This window comes from Hyaena hyaena, unplaced genomic scaffold (assembly GCF_003009895.1).
Source record: "Hyaena hyaena isolate Hyena2069 unplaced genomic scaffold, ASM300989v1 scaffold_590, whole genome shotgun sequence".
NCBI classification, from domain to species: domain Eukaryota; kingdom Metazoa; phylum Chordata; class Mammalia; order Carnivora; family Hyaenidae; genus Hyaena; species Hyaena hyaena.
Genome location: NW_024081221.1, coordinates 1,223,649 through 1,235,998, shown reverse-complemented (window position 1 = coordinate 1,235,998; position 12,350 = coordinate 1,223,649). Strand labels below are relative to the sequence as shown.

General features: G+C 41.6%; 1 protein-coding gene across 1 annotated transcript in view; it reads right to left on the bottom strand.

The window, feature by feature from the left end:
• COL28A1 (collagen type XXVIII alpha 1 chain) overlaps window positions 1–12,350 on the bottom strand; it is a 163,941-nt gene that overhangs the window by 19,623 nt on the left and 131,968 nt on the right. The window contains exons 27-30 of the mRNA XM_039256844.1: window positions 6,326–6,394; window positions 5,675–5,755; window positions 5,550–5,585; window positions 1,365–1,401 (exon numbers count right to left, since the gene is read on the bottom strand). Of these exons, the coding sequence (XP_039112775.1) occupies window positions 1,365–1,401; window positions 5,550–5,585; window positions 5,675–5,755; window positions 6,326–6,394 (223 nt within the window). The remainder of the gene's footprint in view (window positions 1–1,364; window positions 1,402–5,549; window positions 5,586–5,674; window positions 5,756–6,325; window positions 6,395–12,350) is intronic.

The following is a 12,350-nucleotide window of genomic DNA, read 5'->3' as shown; positions in this document are numbered from 1 at the left end:
TTTCTCAGATTAAAAAAATACATTTTTAGAAGAGATTGCATCCCTGTGTATGCCTTCCTAACAACATTCGTCTCCCTCTTCCGAAGAGATAACCCTATCCTCAGTTTGCTCTTTATCCTTCCAGCATTTGAACTGAAACAGAACCTGCAAGCTACTATTTAGCCTTCAATCATATCCTTATGTGAGAATTGCTACCGGCTCATTAGCATGAGCAGTGGGTAAAGTGATGGATTAAAAATGTTTAATCGTGGGGGAAGGATTAGGATCTGTAACTGTTCATCAGAATAGCTGCCACCAGCTACTGAGTATATGTCCCGAGTCCCTCACAGTGACCACTAAGGGGGCTCAGTGAGGCCAGCATCTATCCATACTATGAAAACCTTTTAAGAAGAATGATCTCAGACTTCTGGTCAATAAACAACTTCTATTTAGGGTTTACCATTCAAAGCAATCGTTAGAATCACCAGGAAATAAGAACTATCAGGGCTCCATTGGTTTATTCATATCCTTGAGTTGCCCAACAGCCCTACCACAAAAAATCATGAGGAAACATGGTGCTATTTTTACAGGGCTTCTAGAACTCAGAAGCCACCTCTAAATTGGCCCATCGCCATACAGAGTCCCCGGTGGGTTCTTAAAGCCCAGAGGTCTTTTGGGGGACAAGCCAGTTCAGGGGTTCTCTGAATGGAAAAACAATGACATTTCTGCCTCTGTCCATTTTAAACACACAAGTTTCTCGCATCTTCATTAGTCTATTAATCTCTTGCCTTTTGGCTAATCTCTTTTCTTCCTCTTTCTGCTAACTCTATTTTACGTCAAACAAATTTAGCCATAGAAGCATTTAGATAGAGCTCTGAAGCAAGATGACCTCCAGGCTCTGTCAGCCTGCCTTTGAAATGAAATGCACTCCAGAAATAGTGCTTCAAACTCCATTCAGAGAGACTTTTTGCTTCAGGAAAAACACAGACATTATAATCGCCAGCCAGGCTGGATTCAAATACCAGTTGGGCCCCTGTGGTCATATTTCTTTTGTTGTTTTTTTCCTTCCCAAGCTCAGGTAAATGTCACTGAATACAAATGAGCTCTGTGCTCACAAAAGGCCTGGCTGCCCACAGACTCTGGGGCCAGTATCTTCACTCTTCTGAACCACCCTGGGAAGATGAGTTCTTTTTTTAAATCAGGATTCCTACAGCCCCTCTCACTGCTTCCTGCCATTTCCCACTGACTTTTCAAAAGAGCTTCAAACTTTCCCATGAGCTGTATCATATCTATCTCTGGGTGACCACACTTATCTTGACCAACACAGAATGTAGTGGGGTTGGTACTTTAAAGTGATGATTCTCTTCTTGACAGCCAAATCTTACCACATATCTCAAAAATAATTTTGATAATTTCTTCTTTCTGGAGGACAAAAGAAAAATGTATTAATTATATGACCATAATATTTCTTTCTATAGTCCTACAAGCTATGTCTTACTGCAATCAGCATTGCTCTGTTTGCTTTTATTCTTTGACCAAAGAAAATAAATAGCACAGGGGTTAAAAGTTGGCCATAATATATCATAACTGAAATGTGTTTGTGTTGTGAAATGTCATAGCTCAGATTTTCTGAGTTCAGATGGTGGCTCCCGCATCTATCAGCTGTGTGATCTTGGACATTGGATGACCTAACAGCCTCTGTGCCTCAGGGATGTGGTGGATATCAAATGAGGCTACGTACACAGAACTCCTAGGATAGGGTCTAGCCCGTAAGGCACCGCTTACAAAGGTGCAGGCAATGTGTACAATCAGTTACACAGTTGAACCCACATGTGCCGAGCAACTAAGTTAAGTACTGGGACCAAAAGAGAATTCATTCTACACTGTATTCCTCTTTCTTTTCTCTACCACTGTCCAGTTTTGCAAGTCTCCGTCCCAGGTCCCTAATACTTTGACTTTGGCACTTCCATGAAATGTACCCGTGTTCCTGAATGTCCCTAGTCCTTCTGCCATCAGCCCCAGCAGAAGAGCCTGGGATGCAGCGGGCAGTAGAAATAAAGCTGCCAGTGCCCCACCCTGAGTAGCACATTCACGAACAACTGGGATGATACAACAGAAGGCAGGATTCTATATTTGCCAAAGACAGGAAGCTGACAGGACTGATTAACTTAATAGAAGCCCAGAAAAATCTCAACAGGAAGGAGGCATGAACCTGATCTAAGAAGATAAAATTTCATAGTTGCGAAAGTAAAGTTTTAAAGAAAAAAATCTATACTGACAGAATTGGGGTAAAGATGACCTCGCTGGTAAGGTGACTTAACAGAAACACGTATGGAAAATAGGGCATTTTAATTTAATTGCATTTTTAATTTAAATTGAGTAAAAGCCAATGATTCCATGTGGCCAGTTAAAAAGAACTTCCAATACCATCTTATAAAATTATATAAGATGAGGAAGTCATCAACATCACTGACATCTCTTTTGGGGGGTCTTGTCACATTTTAGCACATTTAGAGAGGCATTTAATAAATCTGAAACCAGGACGTGTCCAGAAATGGACAATGCCTATATATATAATAAATTTGGAAAGGGGAAATATATGTGTTTATGTATTTATGTGTAATTTTTTTACAAGTGGAGAAAATACTAGACACCAAGTTTACGATTACAGTTTTTCACGAAACATTATATCATAATTAATTTACCATATTATTAAGTATTCTGAAACACTTGATTACTGAAGTCAGATACATAGTCATCTAAGGCTCTTGATGCATCCCGCCAGAGTGACCTTCAGAAAAGGTGTAACAGACACTGCTGCCAGCAGTATGTCAGAAAACCTGTTTTATTTTAGACACACAATACTGGTTATTACTATGATATAATCTTTGCCATTTGGTAGAACAAGATATTGTGGTATTTTAAACTATACTTATGCAATTCTTAGTGAGGCTAAATTTTATTTCATAAGCACGTTTCCAAGTTGTATCCTCTTGTGCAAATTCTTTGTATGTCCTTTGTCCATTGTTTTCTGTTAAAATGTTTTTCTTTCACTGACTTATAAAAATAATTTCAATATCAAAATTGCATTTTATTGCTTTTCATTGTGCTTTTATGGCATAACAGGGTCTAAAATGCTTTAAGAACACACATATATCAATTTTTCCTCTTATTCTTTGCTTTTATGTGACTGAAATCGTTTTATTTTTTTCCATTCAAATTGCCCAGTGACTATTTTGGCTATTTTTGCCAATGAAGAAGGCATCAAATTTATACCCATTAAAAGATTCATGGTCTAGTAAGAAGTAGACAAATAAATACTTTTGTAAGAGTTTCGCTATTGGATTGGCGTCAAGGAGCCATGTTGGTCTGCTGGGATTTACAGCAGGCGGGGTGGGGACACTGGGAAACACTAGCATGTAAGGGACAGGTGGAGAAACAGGCTTTCTGAAGCAATTTGGCACGAAGTATTACAACATTGAACTCTGTCAATGGTATTTGCCTCTTAAAAGAGTAGTTTGCTAGTCTGGAATGAATCTACAACTGACAGCTGTTTGGGGATATATTTGATCAGGGAGAGAACATGGGTGGGAAGAAGAAAGGGGCCTTCTAAGAACAGCATTCATGAGGGAGCTGCTTAGATTTGGTACCAGACAAACCAACTCTGGCTATGAGGGCTCTGCTACTTGCTAGCAAGGTGACTTCAGGCACATGGCTCAAGCTTTCTATCTGACTTAGCATGTCTTTCATTGAAGTATAGATAACAGTACCTCATGGGGCTATCATATGGATTAACATGGAGTCTTGGGAAGGGAGGGGTGTGGCCTACAGCCTGTCCCTTTCTCATTGCACCCCCACCAGTTCTACACTGCTTGGGGCCTAGGCCAGAATTCGTGTGGTGAACACAGTTCTCAATTCTGAGCTGTGTCCAAATTTCCTGAAAGCACTTGCCGCTTGCCCACCTTTTGGGTGGACTCATGCATACAGGCCAATGCTGTCAGCTTTCCAAATGGGCCATTTAGGCAGGCAATTCTGGGATCCTGTGTATCCATAGTGTAGTATAGGGGGGCATGAGCTCAGGGTGGTCACTTTTGTTGGCCCTGATGACTCCTCACCCAGGAAAAAGTGCAGCTGAAAAAGCACTAAAAGTCCAGAGTGGGCCCTCTAAAACATGTGCCCCCAGGTACCTTACCGAGTAAGGGTGGTACTGATGTGAAGGAGCCTACACAGTACCAGTCACATACTAGATTCTCACTTAATGCAAATTCTCTCTTCCTTCATTCATCCTTCCCTGCTAGCCCCTTTTCTAGAATCTAGAAAGCCAAGATCAGCAGAATGACATCCCCATTTCTAAGATCTCTGCCTTTTGGCTAAAAATCGTCTGCTCAAGAGATAAAAGCTTAACTTGGCCACAAAAATCACATCGTTTTGTCTGCTCAGGATCTACATATCTACTCCTATCACAGCATTTATCAAGCTGCAGGTAAACATTGTTTGCTTGTCTTTCTTTCTAATGGGCTGTGAGCTTCTTGAGTTCAGAGACATAGCCTTTTTTTTCTCGATGATTCCCCTGGCGCCTGTCAGAGCCTGACTCAGAATACTTGCTCAATAAATGTCGGTGAAACGAGTGAACAAATGAATGGATGAAGGAAGTCAGACCCTCTCCCCATGTTGGGATAGGAGGGAGGGTATAAACCAATGTGTTCCTCTGCACATTTGACATACCCTCTCCCTGTTCCTCTGGGGGTCCCATAGGCATCTGGGGGTGTCTGACTTGTGGTGAGGAAGAATGAAGAGGAAAAGGCAAACAGGCCATAAAAAAGTGTGCATTCTCTTTGTCATATGTCTCTTGTTTCTTAGGTCACCACCTCAACTCCCACCCACCTACACCCGGATTCACTTAGCACAGCACCTAGGTCAGCATCCCCAGACCATGACCCACTGAACAACCAAAAAAGAGGGAAAAGGAGAAGGTTTCCATTGCTTCTCCACTCCAGGAGACGTAGTGCCTTCCAACAAGAAAGGACTTTGCCACAGAAATTCTAAAACTCTAAAAGCGCCACAGAGTGGGGCTTTAACAAGTCAGCTTTTTGTTTGCAATGATGCGGGAGGCACAGGGAAAATTTGTTGCTCACAAGTTCTGTTGACTAAGTGAATCCTTACATTAGAGTAATTCCTATTTTGTGATGGCTGTTCTTGGAGCACTTCCTAAAGGAGCTAGTTCAAGGAAACAGAACCCCCATTTGGGAATGTGAAGGATCATGTAAATTAAAAGTCATCTGCTTCCTTGGCTTCTTTTAAACAGCTCACCTCCTGTGACCATGTCTAGCAGGGGCAGAGGGGAGTAGCGGCCCATCACCACCAGGCTGGGTAAGGGCTGCCCGGTGTTATTTCTCCCTCAAGCTCAGATCAGTTACCTCATGCCCACCAACACTGGGCTTGTAGCAGTGCTATCATTTAAAAAGGAACTGAAACTCTGTGTCAAAAGAATTCATACATCTGAAGCTAAAACAAGAATGTAATAATTTTGCAAGCACAAACCCTCAATTACCCTCCAGATGGATACTCACTGTAAGTCCTGCGTCTCCCTTTGGTCCTTGTAACCCCTACTTAGAGGAAGAAGAGTAACAGTCAGTATCGGTTGGAACTAGCTGATGTATGAAATTACACTAAGACTTTAAAAATCACTTCTTGCCTGTTTTCCTGCGGATCCGGGCTCCCCAATTTCCCCTTTATCACCTTTCTTTCCCACAGCGCCCCGTTCTCCATGCTCTCCCTTTGTAATATAGTGAAAAAAAAGTTTATAATGTAAATATTAAAGCAAAATAAGAAAAACTCTAAAATTTGGTCATTTCCAAGCGGTATCTCTTAAAGACCTGTGCTTGTTGATACAAATATACTATAGGGAAAAAAAATGGGGAGCATTATATTGACATCCCCACCCCCACCCCCGACCCAGCTGCCTGGTATGACCTGGTACCATAATCTAATGATGAGCCAAAAATCTCCAGGTGAGGAGATCTTGAGATACTATTGGATAGGCTTGCTGCCTTCGGGAAGTTCAACTATTATAACATTCTACACCAGTTATCCAGGTTTTTGTGCATGGTATGTTGTAAGGATTTGTTCCTTTACCAGCTGGCTTTTAAGGATGAAGAAAATGAGGTTTTATGAAGTAAGCATGTTTGTAGGTAGGAAAGGAAATGCATAAGGATCTGCTTTCAAATGGATTTTTTCCTCTGAGAGCTTTAAGGATGAATGACCAGTAGAAGCGCTCTTCTAAAGTTTAGGTTAAGCTGTTGGGATCCTAAACCTAAGCATTTCTCTAAGGCCCTGAAATACTTACCTTCTGGCCTGGGAGGCCATGGCCTGTCATGCCCTTTGGCCCCGGAAAGCCTTGAGGTCCTTGCTCCCCCTACACATAATATGAAAAAAGGATCATCCCATTAATTTCCCAAGATAACTCAGAAAATTCTTTGGGTCAGATATGTACTTGCAGTTTCAGAACAGCATTATAACATTATCTAAATTGGGGGGGGGAGGGGTGCCTGGGTGGCTCAGTCAGTTAAGTGTCCCACTCTTGATTTCGGCTCAGGTCGTGATCTCATTCACGTGTTTGAGACTGGCGTTGGGCTCTGCACTGACAGTGCGGAGCCTGCTTAGGAGTCTCGGTCTTCCTCACTCTGCTCTCTGCCCCTCCCTCTGCCTTCTCAAAAATAAATAAGTAAACATTAAAAAAACAAACTGGGGGGAAATATGTATGTCAGCTGGGCTTGATTCTTTGCTAGGAAAAGTTTAACTTCTGAATCTAGGGTAGAAGTGAAGGAGCTGATTTGCCTATTTCTGTGGTGTAATTACTCCCACCTTGGCCAATTTCAAACTATGAACATTATCTCAATCAGTTCACAAATAACAAGCAGCTCTTATTTCAGCTATAATACTAACGGTGATTTTTATAACCTTCTCTACATTTTTCTGTATTTTTGACATGTTAAAAGCATGTATTATCTTAATAATGAAGGAAAAGAGGATATAACAGCATGTAGCTACCCAATGGATGCCAAAGAGCTGTCTATATAATCACTATATACTATTAGTTCCAGCCCTGATAATCTGTACCATGAATCTATTTATCTAAATTTAGTACCTCCTTAATTCCGAAAATAATTTTTTTTTTCATTCAGGATTTTAACTGCCCCCTCCCATAACTTAACATCATCTCCTGTTCCCTGCCCCCTGCCCCGAACCCACACAGATTTAAAGGGCTTTCATGATGCTGAGCATGAAACAGAATAACCCCTGATTCTGCTTAACTCTGGATCATTAGCAATGAGTCTGTGGCAAAGCTTTGTGGGACCATGAGCTCCTGGGATTTCACCTGCTTACCTTGAACATCTTTCTCAAAGGTATAATGACCACACCTACTAGAATCTCTGGGATGCCTAATGAAAACCTCAGAATCCAGGATAGGGGTAGGAGTAGAATATGCATTTTGCCATGGCCTCTTAGGGCTAAGAGCTGCTGCTCCAGAAGGCAGGATAGCTTGCTTGGAGACCATTGTAACTTTGAGTATCAGCATTCCTCAGCCTCCCTTCTTAGCTCATTGGCTATCAAACTTATTAAAAGCAACAGAATGCTTTCTTTTAAAAAGTATTAATAATAAATATTTCAGACCCATAAAATTTATACTGAAGAATGCAAACACTGGCCTATATAGCACCATATTAAAAAACGAAATGGTGCAGATATCATTGAACCCCTGATGTACCCAATTCTGTGTTCCTAACAAGAGGGGAAATCTTTTCTGAAGTTGACATGCATCACTCAGATCCATGTTTTTATGCTTTTACCACATACATATATATTCTAAGACAATGGATAATATTTAATACTTTAAACTTTAGATAAGTGATATATTTATGAATTCAGTTGTATTCTAAAACTTTTTTTAAGCTTGGCTACTTAAGAGAGAGAGAGAGAGAGTATGCTTGAGGGAGGATAGGGAGAGAGAATCTCAAGTGGGTTCAAGGGGACAAGTGGGATAGGAGACAGGCAGAGCCCAACACAGGGCTTGAACCCACAAACTTTGAGATCATTACCTGAGCCAGAACTAAGAATGGGATGCTTAACCAACTAAGGCACTCAAGCACCCCACATCCAATTGTTATTAAAAAAATTTTTAACATTTGTTTATTTTTTGAGAGACAAAGAGTGTTAGCAGAGGAGGGGCAGAGACCGAGAGAGTCACAGAATCCAAAGCAGGCTCCAGGCTCTGAACTGTCAGCACAGAGCCTAATATAGTGCTCAAACTCATGAACCACAAGATCATGACCTGAGCCAAAGTTGGATGCTTCACTGACTGAGCCACCCAGGCACCCTCCAATTTTTATTTTAAATATCAGCATTATCTATTTGAAATTTGTCTGTGTACGGGGCGCCTGGGTGGCTCAGTCAGTTAAGCGTCCGACTTGAGCTCAGGTCATGATCTCACAGTTTGTGGGTTCGAGCCCCGCGTCAGGCTCTGTGCTGACAGCTCAGAGCCTGGAGCCCGCTTCAGATTCTGTATCTCCCTCTCTCTCTGACCCTCCCCTGCTCATGCTGCCTCTCTCTCTCTCAGAAATAAATAAATCATTAAAAAAAGTTAAAAAAAAAAAAAGAAATTTGTGTACATATACATAGTTCTAGTTTGCAAATTTTCTCTGCTATACAGTATGCCATTAAATAATTAGACTATAATTTATCCATTATCCTAGTGATGGACATTTAGGTTCTTTCCTGGTTACAAATAACACTTCAATAAATATGCTCTTATACATCTTTGCATACTTGTACACATCCCTAGGAGGGAACCTTTTCATTAAAACAAATCTTATTCAGAGGGTACAAAATACGATGAATATAATTGGAGACTCCTGTGGAAATGAAATATATAACTTTTTGTTGGACCCAGGACTTGGCTAAATTTTTAGGTCCTTTTCATCTCTGCCATGTATTTCTAAATGGAAGGCAGGTATGGGTTTACAGTTTTGCCTCTTCAATTCAGCTCCAGAGGACTTAAACCAAGCTCCTCACAAAGGTCAGATTGCAGAGAACTCATTCGCCTAAGGTCTTTTTCACTTTGATAACTGTTAAGCCAAGCACAATACTGCGATAGAGTGAGCTCACAGTAAAGGCTTATGCAGTATTGTGCGTGGATGTCTCAGGCCTGAGGAGACACCCCACCCCCACCCCGGAAGAAGGAGTGGCCCCTCTGTTAGTTGCTTCAGTGGTGATAGGAGACAGGCAGAGATCACTGGTCTTCTGTATTCAGTTCATACTCAAGAGAGAATAGTCTCTCACCAGGAAACATGGTGGGATTGAGAGCCCCAGAGCCTTGGATAGCGATTGGTGCCACTTAAATAAGCCTGAGACAATAAACCCACATTCAGCTTCCAAGCTGGAGATTCAAGCAGGAGAAAGGAGAGGAGAAAAATATGTTCTGTTCCTGAGATTGCACAGCTAACACTAGTACGAAGAGGAATAGACAGGAATCTGTAGAGCACAGACCAACATCATTACACTTGCTGAAAAACATGCTCTAAGAGTGGATGTGCAGCCTCATCTTGAATACGAAGCATAGAAGGGTCTGTCTACATACAGACTGGGTGGCCAGTTCACAGAGTCATAGGCAGGGTGGTGGGAAGATACCTGCCTGAGATTCTGCCTGTTCTTCTCTGTTCTAATTAAAAAGAAAATAAGAACCAAAAGTTATATGAAATGTATCTTCTTAAGAAAGATGTGTCAGTAAGTGACACTTTGGCATAAATTAGTTTTCTCATATTTTTTGGTGGAGGTGTAGGAGGACATCTTTGTTCGACCAGGTACCTGGTTGAAAGGTAGCTTGAGGGTGTCAAGAAAATGCTTGAGCCCTCTGGGGCCTGAGTTGGGGGGATGGTGCCAGGAGGTTTCCTAGCCAGGCAGAAGGGGGTTGAAGGCTCATGAGGGAACACTAGAAGGAGATCTACCCTTGGCTTTGCTGTGGCCCGGAAGGACAGAAGAGCATGGAAAACAAAGCAGCTGGGACTGTCATCTGATAGCAAATTATCACTGGGAATTGCACTCAGACAAAGTGGGTCCAGAAAGAACTTGACACCTATTATTCAGAATAATTCTTTCTTTTACAACCTTTTGGATCCTATGATAGCTAATATAGGTGTCCAATAAATGTTTACGAGGAACCAGCTTCCTTTAAGAAATTACACAATTTCCTAGCAAACTAAAAAGCTACTGTGGCCTCACTGCCAAGCCCTGAGGGAAAAACCTCAAAGTAGCCACTAATCATGTTAGGATCAGCTCCATGGTCAGGAATTTATTTTGCATTACTTCACATTGTAGATATTTTATATGTAATTGTTAACGCTGTAGCTATTCCAGGCAGCTGGGTTTTCCTATAAAAAGGCCATTTTTTTTCTTTTTAATTATCAGTTTCCTTTCAAAATACTTGAAATCTTCCTATAACTTTCAGAGTGCACTATCTGGCTAATAGCAAGCAAACCCTTTGATTTAGCAGAGGTGAATGCTCTCCAATCATCTGGTTTTTTCCTTACAAGTCTCAGGAAAATGATACACAATTATTTCAGCCTGGATCGGATGCAACTACAGGAAAGAACCTGTCTATCTGAAGGTGTAATTAAATCCAAATTTCAAACCCAGCTTCTCAACCACCGAATCTCACCCTTAGATCCGTCCTGCTACATATGTGACCATTTTCTTTTTTTTTTGTTGTTTTTACAAATAGTTTATTGTCCAATTAGTTTCCACATAACACCCAGTGCTCATCCCCACAAGTGCCCTCCTCCATGCCCATCCCCCCTCCCCCCCACATCCATCAGTCCTCAGTTTTTGTCAGCATTCAAGAGTCTCTCATCGTTTGCCTCCCTCCCTCTCCCCCACCATTTCCCCCCTTCTTCTCCCCCTTGTTCCTCCGTCAAGTTCCTCCTAATCCTCCTATACGTGCAAACATATGATATTTGTCCTTCTCTGCCTGACTTATTTCACTCAGCATGTGTAGCAACGTGGATGGACCTTGAGGGTCACATGTGACCATTTTCATTGTTCAGATATTTAAGGTGCAGTAAGAAAAGGAACCAAGTTCGTAGATGATCCAAATCTATAAAATGAACTTCTGGCTTCCTTTAAGGGAAGTTTCTAGGAGATTGAAAAGGCTGTTTTCATTCTTAATCCCACAATAAACAAAATGCTAACTAATCTATGAAAGCACAACTTTTTTTGAGAGCATCATAGAGCTGGGGTCACAGCACAACCACCTTGCTCAAAATCTAAGGAAACAAAGGGTCCTCTGAGGAGAGACAGGGCACAGGCATTTACTTACCTGCTGGAGATATCAGATGTCACACAAGAATTTTCAGTGAAAATTCCTAACCAATGGCTGAGTGTGGGCTTGTGTGAGAGGACAGGAGCCCTGGGAGCTCCAGACACAGGGGAATTTACCCACTCTCTCATGAGCTCTTCGGGGACCTCACCAGTGCTCATGAAAGAGACTGGGGACAGGGCAAGTCCCATGGCTTCCCTAGCGGAGCAGGCCCAGGGGAAGGAAGCCACCGACCCCCATGAAAAGCACAAAGCCTCCTGTGGGACAAAAGTCTTAAGCTGCTAGGAAAGTATAGCAAACACTGTCACCTTTAGGGCACAGATGACCCATGGGAGCCGGTGGGGGGTTGAGGGGAAACAGAATAAGACTTGCAGGCATGGATCCCAGACCTTTAGAGCTGTCCTACTACTTGGGAAGGGTCAGGAAACCCTCTTCATTAGAGGCCTCCTATGCATTTGCTGGAACTTGTAAAACTGTACACTTAAAAGGGTGAGTAATAAGATTATAAATAATCTTTTACTAAACAGTAAAAAGAATCTTTTAAAAAGTAAAAAGAATTAGTAGAACACTTGGCAAAATGAATAGGGTCTATAGAGGAAATAGTAGTGTAGCAATGATAATTTCCAGAAATTTATAATCTTACTGTGTCATGTAAGAGAATGTGGTAAATATTGATACATTTTGAAGGTAGGGAGTAGACGATTATTCAAGCAGGCCTTCGAATTAAAGCAGCTCAAAGAAAGAAGTCAGTATTGTATTAAGAGGTTGACTTAGTGGGTAAATGGCAGAGTTAGCAAGACATGGGAACCTGCCTGAATAGTCATCTAAGTGTTTGGTCTCAAATCCAGGAACCTTTCTGTATTGAAACAGATTATTTTCTTAGGCTTCATGGGAACCACTAATTCACTTTAAATGGAAAATGATATTTCCCTGGTGGGCTATAGAGTACATATAATCGCACATGTAGATAGAATGAGCTTATCCAGGGACCCCCTAGAAC